Consider the following 21398-nt stretch of genomic DNA (forward strand, 5'->3'; position numbering starts at 1 on the left):
GCTATCTATTTTGGTTATAAATCACTAAATAAAAGTAGCCAGGAAAATGACAGATTTTCATGGGACAAACAAATTATTGACAGAAAAAATTATTTTAAACGAAGTTTTAGTAAGCAATACCCTCTGCGTATATTCTAGAAATGCTTGCATAGGATAAGATAAAAAAATTAGATGCATGGGAAGTTTTGAAGCTAGTTATTATTGGAAATATTGTTTGGGACATGCCAGAAAAATGACATTTTGATATTCAATTAAATTTTTTAAGTATACAAAACAGTCAATGCTAGGGCAAAGTCATTTTAAAATGCTAACAGCAATGCTATTTATTAATTTCTTAAAAAAAAAGTTCTTTTAGTATTATAGTATTAGATCTTGGAGCAAGGGACAGTGAATATCATGTTTCGTGAGAGTCACCCATATATATATATGTATATATATATATATATGTGTGTGTGTGTGTGTTTGTGTGTGTGTTTGCATGCAATAGAATGAAAGTTACTGCATCAAATACGAACCAATATGGGCAATGTTCAGTAAATAAACAATGAAGTATTTTCAAAAACAAGGATTAAAAAGGTTTATTATTTCATACACGTCATATTCAAATATAGAGGCAAAAAAAAACTATTGCTGATCCTAATACAGTAAGCAATAAGAAATCCTCGGTCACCTAGTAATGCATTTTCTTATTTTTACAACAACAATCTAAGAGCCGATAAATGTTCTTTAAATCTCAGTTCAATATAATTCAATATACAATCCAATAAATGATATTAAAAATAACAAAAAGCAAAGGAAATAGTATTCTGGAAATCATATCTATTTGTTGGGATATTTTCCTGTTATTTGACAGTCGATTAGCAACCCCCTTAATTGATGAACTGATCTTTTCAGAACTGCTGGAGTTTTCCTATAAAATAAAAATAAGTAGTATCAAACCTAAACTACAAAACCACATCTAATGTAAACTAGTTACCACAATAACCACATTCAGATGTTTTGCAAAATAATGCGCAATTCTCTAATTAAATGCTTATTTCCTGTTTAAGCATTTAGCACATTGCATTTTTACTTTTTTAGTATAAATACTCTTTCATGCTAGATTTTCATAATATCTAATTTAAGTAATATTTGCAAATCAAAATCAACAGCTTTTTTGAATTTTAAATTTGCATCTCATACTATAACTTATATGCAATATTTTTCACAATTCATACCAATTTCATGATATTTTCAAAAGATTTATGTCTAATAAATAAAAAAATATAACAAATTAAAGGGTGTTAGAATATAACAAATTACCAGGATTTAGCTCAAACAAAAGACGTTCTCCAGCTACTTAGGTGCCATGACACTTGTTATTTATGAAGGAAATTTTCAAAGCCCAGACTTTTTGCGTAAAAGATTCAGTTAACGGATTAGCAAAACTAAACAGATAAATTTATTTGAAAAAATACCCCATATTTTCCAAAACTTAATAAATTTTAATCATGAACTAGTGTCTGCACCACGTGGAAAAACTCTTATAAAAACATGTTTTTTCGGGCTTAATTTAGTAATAAAATATTTTCTAATTCCCGTAGTTAAAATGACAAATTGCAAAACTTCTTAAGAAAAGTAATTTGTTATTTTAATTCAATGAAATATTTAGAATTTAAAAGACATTTAACAGAACATTATGAGTAATTTTTAAATTTACATTTATAATTTATGTAATAATGTAACAAAAAATTATTTGTATTTAAAAATTAAGTCTGCATTCTATTAAATTTAAATGCTTTTTGATTTCCAATACTTGAAACATTTTTATTAACATTTTGGAAAACGTAACAAAAAGTAATCCTCGTCAATATTTACAAAAGGTATTGTATGAAATTATGAAGTCTTTGACAGTTCAAAACTTTTAAAACTAAAATTAATTATTTAATAATCAATTTCCAACATACAGTTTTAGGAAAATTAGTTCAACTTTGACTCATATTATTATAATAATATTATTATCATATACTATTACACCATGCAAATTTGCTGCAATTTTTCTAAATATTAGCAATAAATCATGTCATCAAATGTCATGTCAGATCCGTCATCATGTCAGAAGGAATAATTTTCACAGCAATATGGTTTATGAGGAATATGAGGAAATAATTTTCACTGGAATGTGGTTCTACTGGGTATTACGAAATAATAGTTTTAACTGTATAATAGTTCAACTGGGTATTCTGAATGAATACTTTTCACTGCAATATGGTTCAACTGTATTAAACGTACATGATATCACAGTTCAACAAGCTTCTAAATTTCAAACAGTGTATGCAGTAGTTAATAATAAAAGTGATTGCCAAATTTTGATTTTAAGAATATTTCTTTCGTTATCTGATTAGTTATCTCTTGTTATCCCTAAACTTAATCACCCCGTGTAGTAAATGGTGACTGATGCACGTTAAATCTGTCGAGTTGCAAAGTCCTCCATGTTCTCATAACAAATCAATACCTCTGGGGGTACAGATCCAGGAATTTCCTTGTCTTCTGTATTGGTTCAAAATTACAAGGCTACGGAGTTGAACATTAGTAGTTGTAAGCCTAAAATTGGGTCGGCAGCTCAACGACGGATAGAAAAAATTTAAAAAAAAACTTAATTATGGAATTATATTATACTGTTCTATCCTATTAACATGTTTATTTCGAAATAGTCAGATGAAGTTAAAAAAATCTTAAAAGGACTTTTTTGCATAGAAAAAGTTTAAATGTAATGTAAGCAATTTATGTAAAATTTAAGAGAAACAAAAATAGGAGTTTTGATTTAAATACGTAAGTTCTTCAAGCACATATTACCTAGTTTCTCATTAACAGAGTTGCAAAACTATCTGTTTTTCCTTATACACTTCTCTAGAGGGACTATTTTTTCGATGTATTATTCAATGTTATTTATTTTGTAGTTAAGTAATGCCTATTTTTACCTATAAAATAAATAACATTGAATGACATATTCTCCCAATTCTGTGTGATATGTAGATTCCTCGTTTACCACGTGCTTCAGCTGATTTTTGATTCGCTGTGCAAAAAACTGAGTCTGATCGATATGTGCCTTCTCCGATCATGTCTTACACTTCGGATTCCACTCAAATGAAGTTTTCTAAAGGGCTTTATATTTTAAAATGAAAGCATGATGCCTAAAGGCCAAACATAATATCCAATGTTTTACTTATTTTATTCTCTCTAAAATTACTGATTCTCCAGTAAAAAGTTTTCTGTAATTTCATAGAAACTTTCCATTTTTAATTTTTGCTATAATTTTACAAAAGACAAGTGATAAATAATGGTTTCCAGTAGATTCATATGTAAAAGATTTTTACAATGTAAACTCAAAATACCTCACATAACACACAAATAAATAAATGGATTTTTCACCGGTTAGCTTGCATTATATTTGATATATCCAAGAAAAACAAATCATATTGTAGTGTATCTACCACTAAAAAAAATACAATCCCAATTCTCTAGTATATAAGAGACGTTAACTTAATTCTATGGTGGAGTACCTTTACATGGACGATGGTTGACTTTGTCGATAAGAACTCACCCCCCCCCCCACATTGGTGACCTTCGGACGTGATGTGAACATGCCTATCTTGACAGCATATCTTACTTTGATCTAAACACGCCTGCATCGATGGGTGGTCCACATTGGACAGTTGACCTGCTACTTGTGACTGCGACATTATCCACCTCCTCGTGCTGTTGCTACTCAGTTTCAATCACACGCGACGTACAACATATTCACTCGACTGCTAATGACAAAGCAGGAGCGACCACGATCGTGAACTTAATACAGCTCTCACAATCAGCACTGAAAAAATACGGTGATCTTAATGCAGTTCTCCAAGCTTCTCACAAGGCAGCAATGGGTCAACTAGTGGTATCCATTCATCGAATTCTATCAGAGATATAATTCTGGTGGGTAAGTACTGTAGTGTATCTACCACTACAAAAATACAATCTCAATTCACTAGTATATAAGGCATGTAAACTCGATTCTATGTCGCGGTACCTTTACATAGACGAAGGTTGACATTGTCGGTAAAAACTCACCCCCACACTTATCTTCATTGAATTAGTAAACAGTTACATACAAATACATGTTAATTGTAAAGGATTTTCTCTAATTCAGAATTGTCAAGTAAAATTACTTTGCAAGGTATTGAAAAAGAAACAGTTTAAGTATTATATCTAAAAAAGTCAGCTATCCACTTACCTTAGCATCAGAAATTGAAATCATTGGAGCTTCTGGATCAGTTGAATATCGCTTCTTTCCAATTTTTTTTTCTGACTTGGACACAATGCTAACATAAATAAACTCAAGAAAAGCAGCAAAGACCAAAGACTCACAAACTGCAATCCACACGTCACTTGCCTTTGTATAAGGAGCAGGAGGAATAAAACTGCTGATGTCTGATCCGATGTTTAACATTATATACATGATGACCAACAGCAAAGGTACTCTAAGTATTGCTAATTTAGGTTTGATCCAGAAAGATAACCATGATAAGATGACTAAGATAATAAATGGAACATACAATCTTGTAATGTAGAATCCTATGTTACGATTGAAAACGAGGGTAACTTCTAAAACTTTGTATCTTGCTATGGAAAGAAAAACGATAATGAGCATGTAAAAGAAGATTCATATGAGAAAATAATATACAAGAGAAAATTATATACATATTATTGAGTTCATTCCGTTTATATCAATTATATTGGACAGGTGGTATGACGAACTCTGTTTCTTAAGCTTACTGCTCTGCTATATTTCTGTAGGTAAAACTTAAACTATTGTACGCAATCTCACAATTTCCGTGCTAGAAAAATTGAGATACTCTTAGAATAAATATTACTACAGCATTTAGCCTCAATAGTATCGCTCAATGGTGTTGAGCCCATATCCAAGAGGTCATGAGTTCGATCCTCAACTGCCGAAGACTACCCGTGTAGTAAATGGTGCCTGATGCTTGTTAAATCAGTCGGGTCTCAAAGTCCTCCAAAATCCCATAACAAATCAATACCTCTGGGGGTAATGAAATGGAAATTGATCATTCTCTGGTACAGATCAAAATTAAGATCTACGGACGACGTAAGTTACGAAATTGATTCTGCTTTGTTTAAGTGCTAGAAGCTAATACACTTTTAAGAACTGAGGTTCTCTGACCTTTAGCCCTTGGGCACTCCTACCTCATTTGAAATACACTGCATTGGTCAAACTATAATGGCAAACTGTCTAAAAAACTAATTCTACTTTACAGAAAAAAATACAAGACAATTTTATGAAACACCAAATTTATTTAGATAATTAAAGGTGTTTTTATAGTGAATTTTATATTTTTTAACGTAAGTGAGATTATAATGCTTCAATAATCGATTAACCGTTATGAAGTAATCATAGCTAACGATTTTTTTAAAATGATTGCAGAATTCAAAGAGTATGAATTAAATCAATTAAACACTAAATTTTAAATTTTTTGTAACAATCATCTTTCTTAAATGTAAATGTCTATATCGAAGCCTAGTGGTAGAAAAACTAAACGAAAAATCGCCAACGAACATCAAATATTTCAAGTAAAATGGGAATTGGAATATTTTTGCTGTGAAGTAAATGGTAAAATAATATGCTTGATTTGCATTAGTACCATTAATGTACCAAAGTTATATAATATTAAACATCATTACGAAAAACATCAATCAAAATATGATAATTACGAAGGATTGATGAGACAATAGAAGTTAAAAGAGCTCAAGTTTGGTATGCAAAAACAACAGTCAATATTTAGTAAAGTATTGCAAGAAAATAAAAAGGCGGTACATGCAAGTTACGTCTTGTCCTAGTTGATAGCTAAACACTCGAAGCCTTTTACTGAAGGTGATTTCATCAAGAAATGTCTAATTAAAGCTGCAGAAATTGTTTGTCCAGAAAATTCGACTTTAAACAATTTTCAAACCATTTCTTTGTCTCGAAATACAGTTACGGAAAGAATTACCGACTTGGCCGCCAATTTAAATAATCAGATCAAGGCAAAATCATCCTGTTTTGAAAGTTTTTCCATTGCCTGTGATGAGAATACGGACATTGGAGGCATAGCTCAATTAGCTATGTTTCTTCGTGCTTGCGACAAGGATTCAACCATTTTTGAGGAATTATTGGAGCCAATACCGATGCATGGTACTACTGCAGGACATGATATATTTAATAGTGATTTTAAACTTCTGCAAAAATACAATCTACCTATGTCAAAATTAAATTCTGTAGCTACAGATGGCTCTCCTTCCGTAACCGGAAAAAAACAACGGCTTTGCAGCATTACTACAACAAAAACTTTGTGAAATTCACGGTTTAAAAATTCATCATACGCATTGCATTATACATCAAGAGGTACTATGCACGAAGGTAATCAAAATGGAGAATGTTTTGTCATATATGAAAAAAGTTATAAATTTTATAAGATCTCGAGGCTTAAATCAACCTACCATAGCGAGGTACGTTGGTTATCTTGCTCCAAGGTTCTCAAACCATTACGGGATTTGAGAGAAGAAATATGTAAGTTTTTATAAACTAAAAATCAAGATGCAAGCTTGTTCCGCGATCAGATATGGTTGCAAGATTTATCTTTTTTGGTTGATATTACCAAACACTTACCCGATTTAAATTTATTGTTACAAGACAAGGATCAGATCATTACGAACATGTATGATGTAATTAAAGCATTCAAATGTAAACTATGTCTTTGGGAAAGGCAACTGAAAAATGAAGATTTAACGCACTAACAGATCTAGTTTGGATGACACTGAATCGTATCAAAAATAAGCAAAAAAAATTCATATCTTAGAACAGAATTTGAAACAAGGTTTAAAGATTTTAATTCTCTGGAAGACAAATTTTGTCTGTCTTCTACGATTTTCTCAATAAATATAGACTCAATATACAGTAATATGCAAATGGAAGTGATTGAGATTCAGCGAGACTCAAACTCGAAGGCAAAATTCATTGAAGTGGGCGTGCCTGCATTTTACAAATATTCACCGGCAAGGTTTACCGGCAAGGTTATGAAATTATTTCCATGTTTACTTATCAGTGCGAGCAATTACTTTCTGTTATGAATTGAAATAAATCTCCTGTCTGAAAGAGCATTAACAACGCTCACGTTGGGTTAATTTTGAAAGTAGTCGGCCAATAAAATTTCTCCCGAAATAGGAAAGATAGTAGCAGAGAAGAGGTGTCATGTATCAGGACGTAAACAATAATTTAACTTTATATACACTGGTGTGCAAAACTTAAGCAACAAGTGGCTTTTCGGCCACAGCTCCCCACCAAAGAATAATAAGATAGCCATGAAATTGCAGTATAATATGCACGTAATTCAGTAGAAAGATTATTTGTATGCAAATTTTAGAAATAAAACGTCGTAGGTGATGTAAGTGTACGTAAACCTTGTGGGTCGGCGAGCGCGAAGGTCAAAGCTGTGATAAAAGGATGAAGAGCACCGTAGTTAAAAACATTCGCTGCAAGTGCAAGTGATTTGTTTTGTGAAACATGTCTTCAAGAAATCATTTAGACGACTTTACTCGAGGAAGAATGATTGGGAAGCTTGAGGAGGGGCGTAGTGTGACCAGTGTCGCCGAAGAGTTCGGGATCAACAAAAGTGTTGTTTCTCGTGCTTGGAATGCCTTTAAAACTACTGGTACAGCTGTTCGGAAGGTTGGTGGTGGCCGTCCAAGGAAAACAACACCAAGAGATGACCGTTACATTGTCCTCCAGGCGAAAAGAAACCGTTTTCAGTCAGCGAGCGCCATATCTCAGCAACTGTGCACAGCCACAGGACGACAAGTATCAAGATTTACAGTGGCCAGACGCCTCCACAAAGGTGGCTTATTTGCTAGACGTCCTGAACGCTGCATACCTTTAAAAGTTAGCCATCGGCGGCACCGTTTAGAGTGGTGCAGAGAACACGAAACCTGGACACCTCATCAATGGAGTCGCGTCCTCTTCACAGATGAGAGTCGTTTTAGTGCTACAAGCGATTCTCAACGTCAGTTGATCTGGAGAGAGGTTGGAGCTCGATTTCATCCCAATAACATCGCGGAAAGAGATCGTTACGGTGGTCCTGGAGTTGTCGTCTGGGGTGGCACTATGTTGAACGGGCGGACTGAGCTTCAGATCTTCGAACGAGGCTCTGTAACTGGAGACCGCTACTGCAATGAGGTAACCCTACCCCATGTGCGTCTGTTCTGAGGGGCCATTGGACCAGACTTCATTTTTATGGATGACAATGCCCGGGCACACCGTACTGCTAATGTTCAAGAGCTACTGGAAAGTGAAGATATCACACGAATGGATTGCTCAGCTTCCTCTCCAGATCTAAATCCCATAGTGCATGTGTGGGAAGCATTAGGGAGACGTCTTGCGACACGACAGTATCCTCCTGGTAACACCCATCAGCTGAAAGATGCGTTAAAGGAGGAATGGAGACGTTTACCCCAAGAACTCCTGGATAATCTGGTGCTTAGAATGGAGAGACGATGCCAAGCAACAATTTCAGTAAGGGGAGGGCATATCCCATACTAGGGATTATCTGCCAGTTGTACTTACGCTTCTTCAGGCAATCATGTGTAACGCCACTATATGCCATACCCTACTTTAAGCTTTACATTCATTTCTGCGCCATTATTCTTTTACCATCGCTTAACTGCAAAATAATGTACATCATATTTAAATTTCATGTCAATCGGATGATTTCTTATAGAGGTATGACAAAAAACGCACTTGTTGCTTAAGTTTTGCACACCAGTGTATGCTTATTAGAATGTACAATTCAAAATAAAAATATTTGGTTCAATGAACATTGCCTTTTTTTTGCCTCCCTCCTAAAGTTAAGCACTGTTTATTTGGCCAAAGTTAGCTTTTGAGTTTGACACCCCTGCCTTAGAGTAATTACGAGAATGACGCACCGCCTACTGCGCTACCGAGACTTAAGCGTCAAACTCAGAAATTGGTGTGAATGAAGTATTTAGCTTATATTATAAACTTGAATTCACAACCGGACAAATTATTATTAAGATGTTAGTTCAATCAAATATTATTATTGCATAATACTTAATTTCTAATTCAATAAAATCGTGTTTAATACAGAAAAATCTCACCAGAAGTGAAATTTGTTATTCTTGAGCCCCAACCAATTGATTCTAATTCAAACGGCAATACATTAATTTTTTCAGTTTTCCCCACAGGATGTGATTGCCTAGGATCCCAATCAATTAACAAATCCTTCATACTTTTTCCATCTGAAATCATTAAAAAATACATTATTGAAATTATTTAACATTAAAATATATAAAATTCATCATAAAAATAATTTAGAACTATTTATATTCCAAATGGCTACAAATCTTTAAACTCTACCTCATATTATAGCAAGCTAAATTTTGGGTAAATTAAAATAATGCAATTTCTTAAAGATTTGATCACTACCTTTCAAAATATCTGAGCAGTTTTGAAATTAAAAAATAACAGTTTCCTATGAAATTGTACGGAAAGAATTGTCTATTCTTTAACAAATACAATGCAGGTATATATTAACATTTGTGACTCAATCTGGCATTAAATAATGCATATATTAATCAGTGAATACATTAAGACCTGTTGATTTGACAAAACTGTTGATTTTAAAGAATTAGTCTTTTCAGGGATAAAATTAATTACTTTTGAAATATTTATCAAAAAATATCTTAAAATATAACGTTATAAATTCAGTACTTGAAATGCACAGTATGACATTGAAAAGTACAGGGTACTTGTATTTAAGGTAATGGTATTTAAAATCCGTAAATGAGAAAAATGCAGAAACTAAATCAACCTTATTATCAGTAGATACTGCTTCAACCATAGATATTCTATTAAAATTAATTCTGTAGCTCGCCACCAGGGACCAAAGTAGCGAATTAAAAGAAGTATTTAAAGTAAATAAGCACAGTGAGTACAAAATGCTAAATTTTACATGTATTTCAAGGTTCACTTTTGTATCACATTTACATTCACAACATACCAAATACCGATACCTTACAAAAATATATTATCCAAATACTTCAGTCGTTTAGTTCCTGGCTTCTTCAATAGTATTCCCCCCTATTTACAAATGTTTTCAAACATGGACTAATTAAAACGGAAATTAGAGGAAAATATTATTCCAATTAATGGCATTGAGAACCTCTTATAACTTTATTTTTCACCCAATATGTTTCACAAAATATATAGTGACTGCCGATTTTTGCTTACATTAAATGGCATCCTGTTTTCCACTAGTATGTTGTACACCTTGTACTTTTGTATATGCAGTTTTATTTGTGTGAATTCAATACTAGTAGCTTTTATGGTTACCATTATGGGCCACGTGATCCCAGGTAAAGGGAATATTCCAAATATGTATGCTTCTTTTTGTGTAAATAATAGTAATTTTAATGATAGTTATGATAATAATGTAAAATAATTAAATGTAAATTAAATGTAACAATACAAAATAATAAAATATAAAAATGCACGTAGCACATTTTATACAACTCTTTTGCCATTATGTCTTATTTTAGCAGTATTGTCCTGCATGCAATTTTTGCATATAAATAAGATTAGTTGGAATTTGTCAATCGATTCAGTGCTACTAAAATGAATTATGTCAATCAATTCAGTTCTTATATGCTATTCGCTTTTAAGCAATATGTTTTTAATAACCTTGAAGTACAAACCGTGTACCTTCTCTGCTAAAGTGTAAGAACAAAAATCTTCCGCTCTAGGCGTACATATATTGGAATAATAACCAAATATTAGTACGCTACACTTATCCCGTCCTTTTTAAAGAAATTAAAACGTAAAACCCTCACATCACCAGCTATTTTTCAACATTTTTGTCCAGCTAAGTCTATTTTACCTTGACCTTACAGAGTCATTTTGGGCGCAGGTTACTAAAACCTCAGCCTTATTTTCTTTTTAAAAAAATCAAAATTCCAAAATCCCCAGTTCCCAAAAAGCAAAACCATATCTACTGCAAATTAAAATAAATTCAAATCTGTAGCCTTCTCGCTATAAGGTTTTAAGCACATCTAGTTTATTTATGAATCTCTTTTATTATGAAATAGTGTTTTTTATGACAAAATTACTTACAACTTTCAACTTGAAATTTACATTCTTGNTGTCCTGCATGCAATTTTTTACATATAAATAAGATTAGTTGGAATTTGCCAATCGATTCAGTGCTACTAAAATGAATTATATCAATCAATTCAGTTCTTATATGCTATTCGCCTTTAAGCAATATGTTTTTAATAACCTTGAAGTACAAACCGTGTACCTTCTCTGCTACAGTGTAAGAACAAAAATATTTCGCTCTAGGCTTACATATATTGGAATAATAACCAAATATTAGTACGCTACACTTATCCCGACCTTTTTAAAGAAATTAAAACGTAAAACCCTCACATCACCAGCTATTTTTCAACATTTTTGCCCTGCTAAGTCTATTTTACCTTGACCTTACAGAGTCATTTTGGGCGCAGGTTACTAAAACCTCAGCCTTATTTTCTTTTTAAAAAAATCAAAATTCCAAAATCCCCAGTTCCCAAAAAGCAAAACCATATCTACTGCAAATTAAAATAAATTCAAATCTGTAGCCTTCTCGCTATAAGGTTTTAAGCACATCTAGTTTATTTATGAATCTCTTTTATTATGAAATAATGTTTTTCATGACAAAATTACTTACAACTTTCAATTTGAAATTTACATTCTTGAGAGTCATGAGGATACTTTCTGAAGTCCATACCACAAGAAAATGTTACAGTCAGTCTGTAATATTATATAAATAAATGAATAAAATAGTAAGAATTATTTCTTAGACATTTCAAGGTAAAATAAATTTCCTAATCATTGCTAAATTGAACTTTAGCTTAAGAAAAAAAAATAATTTTCTGGTATATTCGGCTTGTGTGTAAGTAGTTTGCTACTCGGTGGCGACCAATAGTACGATACTAATATCTTTTTAATATAGTATTTACTCATAAAATATTTCTCAACTTCTAGTCATTTTTGTAAAATATACTTATGCGACATTTTAGAGCGCCATTAAGCATTTATCAAACGTTGTTTTTTCTTCATTGTTATAAACTGTCAAAGCTTTTAGATATGCTTTTTTTTCGAGATTGCTGATGAGAAAAAATATATGATCTAAACTACCAGAACGCGATAACATTTACTGCATTCTAGCTCTATTGGGAACACTAAAAAACACTGTAATTTTTACCGAAGTGCTTTGGTAATAACCATTGGTAAAATTAACAATAAAAAATAGTTTCATTACCATGTTGTTTGGTAATAAATTCGGTAAAATTTGGAAATTTTATCATGATACCTTACATCATGATATAAAAACCATTTATTTGGCTAAATTTACTTTTTAGTCTTGTGCTTTTACTAAATGTGTGATAATAAGATCTGTAATTTTTAAAACCATTATTTTTAGTAAACTGTTACTATACGAACAGAAATATGACCAAATTTACGGTTTGCATATTTACATTGTTTGTATATTGTAATAATGTATATTTTGGTTTTATAACCAGAATTTTAGTTTTTTACGAGAAATGTCATCTTCATACAAGCACGGTAATTTTACCAAAATCTTTTTCTTCGTTTACATTATTATTTTACAAATTCATTTTCTGAACATCTCAAGGGACATGTTAAAACTTAATTTCTCAAATCTGTGCCACGAAACTTATATTTAACGACTGTCAGATTTCAAAACACTGCTCTACATTTTACATTCGAGTTATATATTTTTCAAATAAAGCAGAAGAATATTGAGCTTTATCCATGGAAATCTGGGGACATTTTTAAAGTCACTATAAGCACTTTAAAAATTATTTATAACTTTGTACCACGAATCACATACTTTTTGGATCTAGAAACATTCAACGAGTTTTAATGTTTGAAACTACGCCACACGCTTTGCTTTTAAAAGGAGCGGTCAGATTTTCCAAAGATAGCATTAGACTGATAAGTATCCATCGAAAACTTAAAAAATCCGATTTGTACATAAATACAACTTACCTTACACTAAATAAAACTTCTCCTTCTGGTGATATTCTAATAAAAACATTTGGGGTGATAATCTTATGTTTTATTCCTTCTTTTTCTTGTAAAAAAAATAAATCTGGTGTCCATATGTATTCTGCGTCGTCTAAAATGATGGTACTAATATCCATATCTTGATATGCTAGTCTGCTGTCATTCCATGCTTGTCGGAAGTAAAATTGGGCTCTGTAATCCTGCAAAATTTTAAAAAGTGAAGGGAATTAGAACATTTTCGTAATTTTTAACTAATAATACATGCACCGCAATAATTCCGTGTACACTTAGAGTAAAAAAGATATAACAATTTCAATTAAAAAATATTCTTAAAAAAATAATGTAGAAGCTACATTTCAAATTTTAAAAAAAATTCAGTTAAGAACCTGTTATTTCGACTATAAATATTCTATTATAAATGTTAAAAACCTAGTCTATGTAAAATAATCACCATTTATAATTGAGGCAGAACGAATCAAAGCTAGCCAAGAACACAAGTTTTTTGATAAGTGCTTAAAATGTTTCCTTTTAATACGTTGAGAATAAAGTACAGAACCCCCCCCCCCCATAAATAAATGGTCGAACCTGAATAACTTTCGATAGGATCTTCATGTTTTAGAACTCAATCAAAATGGTTTGCGGAGGTGACCTCAAATATGCTAATTAATTCGTAGTGACGATGTTTCAAGTTACGAAATCGGACACAAAAGCACATTTTCTCAGAATAAACATACCCTTTTTCAAGGGACTCTGTTTTCTGACCCACAAAATATAACAGGTAGCCTCTATTTGGGTAGCCTCTATTTGGGTAGCCTCAATATGGTCTCCATATTTTGGTCAGAAGAGCAATCCAAAGTTTTGACCCTTTAATGTTAATTTGACTTTTTGAGTTAACTATGGGGGCCATGTAGTTTTGGGGTCAGAAATCCGAATCCATTGAAAAAAAGGTTTGCTTATTCAGCGTTGAAAAAAAGGTTTGTTTATTTTTTTTATTTTTCTATAGCGCATAATGTGATACCGCAACAAAAAAAAAACTTTTTTTACCATTAAACTTTACGCTCAGACGATCTAATTCATATTTTTGACATGGTATTGTTTTATGCCCACCACCCCATTTAATATAAGACAAAATAAATTTCTTACCATGTTGAAGTCATCAATTTTATGAATATCTATTAAATACATTGTTGAATAAATTTGTACAGGTGTTCCTGCAATACATAAATAAGGCACATTAAGTCTGAAGTTATTCTTTGCATAATATAATAGTAGAAAATAATTATACAATTTTAAGGAAAATACATTAATTCTTAATAAATTTAAAATAATTATTAAACTGTTGTTCATTAGGTATAACGATATTAACCAAAATAATGATATGAAATGTAATAACTCATATTGCATAAATATATCCACTAAATCATATTAACGTTTTCAAGGAATTAAAGGCAGTGGAGAGAGAGGCACATGTGAACAAATTTTTTTATTTCTTTATATTTCAAAAAATATCATCAATTTCTCACAGTAAAGAAGTCCATATGTTTAAATTGTCTTTTCTTTGTCTTGTGGAATTTTTAGAGATTTTTCAATAAAATATTTCTCTACTTTATGATATCTTAGTAAAATGACTTCAATTGTACACATGTGCCCCTATTGGGAGCATATGTGTACATAACTGGGGCACATGTAAACAAGATTAAAAACACAAAGCAATCATCATATTTCAAAGAAAAAAATCTTTAATATAACAGATATAGATGCGCATTAAACTGAAGGGGTTGTAGCTTACTATGTGAATTTAAACTATACAACAGAACTGTCAATAAGAAAATATTTTTTTAGTTGTACAATAATTTTTCCGCTGTTGGGTTTTTCGCAACTTCATGTTCCTCAGGAGTTGTAATTGGCCTTCTTCTTTCTTCTCTAAAAATCTTTCATGCCTTTTTTGTTCTTTTTTTCTATCTTTTCATTTGTAGCTTTAGAAAATTCTATCTTTCTCAGGTGTATCAGTTAGTATGCGTGATGCGCGATCAACCATTTAATTAAAAAAGGAAAAGTTTAAAGAAAAAATTTATAAATTAATTATGGAAAAGTAAATAATAATAATTTTAAATCCATACATATTTTTTAAACTTATAATATCATGAGGATAATAATCTTAATACTATGACTAGGGGCACATGTGAACTGTTCACATCTGCCCCAGATGATTTCACAAGTATCCCATCATCTTTCTTAAACCTAACTTGAAAAATAAAGAATTTTTAACTAAGTAAAAAAAAATGTCATAAGCTTACCTGAATATTCATATAATGGTCTGCAATAGTTAATTTTAGTTTATTAGTTGATTTATACTATGCTTTCACTTGAAGAAGCGAGTGATTATAATATATACAACACCAGCTGATACAAAGAAATTGTCAGAATAGAACAACAAAATGTCTCATTCTTCTGAAAGTTTTGCAGAGAGGTTGGACTAGTACTGCCATCAATTGAAAATTTTTCAAGATTTTTTTATTTCAAATCATATTGGTAAAACATACCATGATCACATGTGCCCCCCTCTCCCCTCCATTAAAACTGGAGTTATACCTTACGTTTTATAATAATCGAAGATTATAAATACAATTTTGATGAAAATTCAATACTTTTTAATAAATTTAAAATTATTACTAAGCTGTTGTTCATTAGGCTTAACGACCAAAATAATAATATAAAATCTAATAAATTCATACAGCATTAGAAAACCCAATATGTCGTATGGAGGTTTTTATTTGCCGATTTTAACAATTAGATTTTTTAGCAAATAATGGAATAATGCGCAAAATTGTAATACTGCTATTGGAAAATAAAAATCAAAAAACTTCGAATAATACCAACGATAATGTAAATCACATTGAAAAAGGTGAGGTTTTCAAATTTTTAATTGTTTAAAGCCTCTAGTATAAATTATTGAAGAGTTTTTCCAAAAACTGTTATTGTGCTGTTAGTTTTTTAGAGATATTTTTTAATTATTTTACAAATGTACGTTTTTTATAAGAAATACACTCTTGACAATCTCTTGAAATAATTTTTCATTGTCACATTCAAAAGAGGGCAGCACTATTCACTTAAACACATTTTGTTTCAAACAAATTTAAAGGAATTTTAAAAAGCATTATACGACGATATATATTAAATAAGATAATTCATTAAAAAGTATATAAATCAGTAAATGCACTATAACATAAATTAATAAATACAATATAATATGCATAAAAAAATATATATAGTTGTATGGATCTAATAAAATATGTATTAGTATCTTGTGTGATGAGTTTTGAATAATAATATGGATATTTAATACTTTTTCTAAATTTCTGGCATACATTTCGAGATAAAAACTGCTAATTTTACTGTTTCATCTCTTTTTCTTTCAATTATCTAGATAAAGTAAGTTTTTTAGAACCAACACGATTTACACAATAGAAACTTTAAAAAAAAACTTTTTACATTGAAGTTAAATTTTCAAAATTAATTTTGTTGACTAAATTGTAAAACGCATTGTTATAAAGTATTTCATTCTTCGGATAATACAAACAGTACCAGAAAAATATGGAGCAAAAAAATTGAATTCTGAATATATGCATACATAAGCATTATAAGCTACTTCATTTATAGTTTTATTCAGGAACTGTTTGATCCAGAAAATAAATCTTTAATGTTATGAACGAAAGTTTTAAGAAAATTTTGCTGGACACTTTTCAAAAAGTGGAAACTTAGTTTCAATTCTACTGATACTTGTGTTATATGTCCTAAATATTCACTACTTAAGCAAATTATCTTTTTATTTTAGTAAAGTAATACTGTGATAATTAGTTTACTGAGTTCAACATCAGACTATCACCAGCAGACTTCAAACTATCTTAAACCATAAATTTCTGTTAAAAACTTACAGAAAGACTGAAAACAAAATTTGGTCAAAATCACCATAATATGGTAATATTTACCGTTTTTCTGGGGTTGTAATAACAAAAACATTTTGATAAAATTTACCCAAGTGCTGTGGTAATGATTTTGATACAATATACAATAAAATATGGTTTTATAATCTGTACTAAAATTAGGTAACATAGTAAAATTTGATAACTTTATCGTGATACATTAGAGCATTTCATAAAAAATATTCATTTGATTTTGTATACAAAAATTTTGCATTACAAAAATTGTATACCCTGAAACATAATATCCGATTAAATTATCGATTTGTTATAAGTTTATATTAGTTTTCAGTTTATTAAATTTAATCATGCTTCATAGTTTCAGTTAAAGCGTAATGTCAACCTATAGAGTCCAAGAATTCTTAATTTGCTCGATAATAAAGTCCAATGTGACACCTTATTGAGATTGCAGGAAAAGGCATAGCTATTAATCATTAATTTATAGAAGGGTGAAAACAAAGAAGTTGCCATACGTTAATGCGCGGAATCGAAGAATGTTCCAATATGCTACACTCTCGAATGAAAATAGATTTAGCCATATTAAAGTATCATATTTTTATAAGTTTATATCAGTTATTAGATTGCTAAATTTGACGATATTTTATTGTCTCAATTAAATCATAATATCCCCAATAAAGTTTAAGAAGACCTAATTTGCTCACTAACTGGGTCCAATTTAGCACCTTATTAAGATAATACCAAATTTGAACCCTAATAGCATTGTTAAACGGGCTCCAAATTTTTTATCAGTTTATCAACTAGACGCAAATTAACTGCAGTTGCACAAATATTTTGAAAAATTAGCATCAATAAACTTTTTACTACTCGAAAATATTTCAATGATTTAAACAGATAAACAACAGTATATTCTCCCAACATCAAATATATTAAAACTTTTTAAATTAGCATGTGATATGAAATTTAACGATAAATACATGTGACACCCAGAAACACTGAGATGAATCAATATGCAGCAACATTCTGTGAGAAAAATGCGAATTTTTTTAAATGTTCATAGAATAAAAAAATGCATTTAATAGATGTAAAAACTTTTTTAAAGAGATCAACCGTGATGAAAAATATTCAAATAAATTTTTGTTAATATAGTTTAACTACTTTTGATATTAATTTTCTGTTTGTTTTAAATGTAAATAATGTCCTTTACATGTAATTTAGGTGAAGTTTCATCACCCTAAACGCAATTAAAATGTAATTTTCGACCTGCAAATTCAGAAAACATAAGTTAATTTCGACTGTTTAATCAAAATTTTGCATCAGTTTGAATGTTCCAAGTTTTATAATGCCTAAAAAATGAATTATCTCACACGGAGAAAAAAATTCTGTTAAGATACTAATGAAATTTTTAGTGGGAAAAAAGCATTGTTCTGTTTAATAAAACCAAGTTATACGGTATTTGCACCATTCATTTACTGATTTTTCCTTTACATTGTAAAGGTTTTCCCAAAGTTCTGGTCTTCAAAATTATAGTTCTCATTACTGATCATTTAGTGAAAAATGTAAAACTCAAAAGTAATTTTTACGAATTAAATGGTTTTATGCCATGATCTAAGATATCATGATAAAATAACCAACTTGTTCCATATCCACTAAATTTTATCACAGATTAAATAATCATATTTTATTTCTAATTTTACTAAAACCATAACCTACCGAGTATTTCGGTTTTCCCATAAAGCCAGAAATACGTTAAATTTAATTAAAATCTCATAGTTTTCACCATAATTTTTTCTTTCTAAATGTATAATCTCAGTAATATTGCAGGTTATTTTAGCTTCATCTGCTTTCAATTTACAGATTAGTTTACATTCCTCTTGATTTTTACGGAGGAAAAATTAAAATATGAGGATTCCATTTATTATATACAAAAAATAATGAAAACAATATTTCGTCGAAAATACTTACCATATCCATCACGACCTTTTGGAAAGATTCGGGGATTATATTTCTTTTCTTTAAGATGATCAAAATAGATCTGAGTCATTTCATTTTCAGATTGTCTAGTAAAAAATGATAAATTAAAAATTAAATTTGGATATTGCCGATTATACACAGTTAGAAATTTTTCGGAAAAAATGGTTAAATAACAATTTATTGAATGGTTATTTTACCATATTTAATCAAAACAGTCAAATTACCATAAATAAAATGGTAATCAAACTGTTAAGTTTGAGAAAAACTGTTTATTGACCGCGTTCGCCTAATATGGTTAAACAACCAGAATTTTATCTCGCCAATTAGAACAACCTAATGAAACTACTTAGTTTTAGTGGTGAGTGCTACGAGTCCTTGTGGTGACATCACAATATTTCTTCAATTTCCTTCACCACATGGAGAATTTCCAGTGTCCGGCACTCTCTAATTACCATTACCTTACGAAAAACCGAGCTCCTAAGCCTAGTTAGATAATTATTTTTTTTAACGTTTTTGAAAAATGCTAGTTGTAAATGGTTAAAAAAGCCGTATAGTTTTATATTCATCGTCTTATAACTATACTTTTCGTAAATAGTTTCAAAACCATAAAGGAAAAAAATGTTCTTTACCATAAACTTTACGGTTAATCGGATGGACAGACAGCTACCAGTTATTTTACCATAATTTTAGAATGAAAATTTTAACAGTGTACTATTAGAAGAACCAGAAAGTAATTTCAGTTATTTATGGGTATTTCAATGTACTTATTTATCACTTATTAGTTCATTGCGTACTTAAAAGTCTTTTTAAAGTTAAGGTTATTTGTTAACCTGTAAACAAATATTTATTTCATAATTTTGGGTAAAATGGCATATTAAATACCAGAAAAGGCACATAATACTATGCTTTTCAATGCACATTGTAACATAATAATGTGTCATTCAACACCAACGTAATCAAATTTTTCTAGCATGGTTTCTCCAGCTTACTACAAAGATAATAAAAATGTAACGCTAAATTTGGAATTATAACAACCACTTAAATAGAATTCTTGACCTATTTGAAATAAGTGTCTTTTGTAAACAAAATTATAATGAATTCAAATGAGCAATATGATTATCTCTTCGGTGCTCACGAGACAAATTGAGAAATAACAGTTCAGGATTCACCTGTCTTTTTTTTTAAAGTTGAGCAATGGCTTATCAGTAAAAAATAGAACATAAGTGAGTGCAAAAAAGAAAGAGTTACGCTTCTGAATTAGTTAAAAGATTAGTACTGGAGTATTGATAATTCTAAATCAAATTACGGTAAAAAGTAACAGCACTCAAGGTGCCGATATTTTTTCAGTAATATTCGTTTTTACCGGAACATGTTAAAAAAATCTGATATACTGTAATTTTTACAGTAATAATTACCATAAAATCACTAAATCACTCTAATGAAGTAAATAATACTGTAAAACTGAACTGTAAAAATTACGGTATAATATTTTACGGTAAAATGGATTTTACGGAATGGCGGTATTTTATGCCGCAATTTGATCCAGAATTTCTTACAGTGTACTAAATAATGAAACAGATATGTTCTATACAATCCTTTTTTGCTATTAAAAATTTATTTGTATTACTATAGTTTAAGGTGACGGGGACACCGCCTTCAAATAAGTTCATATATGACAAAGACTGTTTCATTAGTTCTGTGTTTACATATCTGATACAAAATAAAAAATTTCTAGAATATGCCTGTTTGAATTTAAAGCAATAAACTGCACTATTTTCCTATTCCTCAGTAGTTACATATTTCCAGATTACAATTTAACATCATCAAATTATTTAAATTTCTAAAATAGTCGAAATAACAAAGGAATTGCATTCAAATTCAAGCAGGAATTCATGTTTTAGTTACATTTCGATCATATTTCATTATAATACATTGTATAGCATTTTTTACTTAAAAAGATATATCAAGTACCATAGTATCAAGAACAAATATAGGCATATTTATTCTCAAAATTTCATTGATGTTAAAAATTCGCGTAAAATAAGTTACTTAATAGAATAAATTTTCTCGGAACAACTTCATGAATAATATAATAATATTTCGTAGTCATCTTTTATGCAATGAAAGACCTTGAATAATACAAAAAGTTTGTCTGACTTCAATAATTAAAATTAAACAGCGATAGTTCAATAACGCAATATATATATATATATATAAGTCAAAATATTGAGAAAATTTGGAAAATAATAAAAAATAATGACAAGAGAAGAAAATTATTAAAAATAATTTTTCAAAAGTATTTAAAAAATAATATAATTTTCGATATC

At 30.1% G+C, this 21398-nt stretch overlaps 1 protein-coding gene across 3 annotated transcripts in view; it reads right to left on the bottom strand.

The window, feature by feature from the left end:
• Positions 1-562: 562 nt before the first annotated feature.
• The window catches only part of LOC107443698 (glutamate-gated chloride channel), a 25462-nt gene continuing 4626 nt past the window's right edge, over positions 563-21398 (bottom strand). For all 3 annotated transcript variants that reach the window (XM_043042112.2, XM_071187783.1, XM_043042113.2), the window contains exons 3-9: positions 19063-19157; positions 14303-14370; positions 13142-13359; positions 11796-11878; positions 9190-9330; positions 4256-4644; positions 563-910 (exon numbers count right to left, since the gene is read on the bottom strand). In XM_043042112.2, coding sequence (XP_042898046.1) covers positions 749-910; positions 4256-4644; positions 9190-9330; positions 11796-11878; positions 13142-13359; positions 14303-14370; positions 19063-19157 — 1156 coding nt within the window. In that variant the 3' untranslated portion in view covers positions 563-748. The remainder of the gene's footprint in view (positions 911-4255; positions 4645-9189; positions 9331-11795; positions 11879-13141; positions 13360-14302; positions 14371-19062; positions 19158-21398) is intronic.

The sequence above is a fragment of the Parasteatoda tepidariorum genome, chromosome X1, assembly GCF_043381705.1.
Source record: "Parasteatoda tepidariorum isolate YZ-2023 chromosome X1, CAS_Ptep_4.0, whole genome shotgun sequence".
NCBI lineage: Eukaryota > Metazoa > Arthropoda > Arachnida > Araneae > Theridiidae > Parasteatoda > Parasteatoda tepidariorum.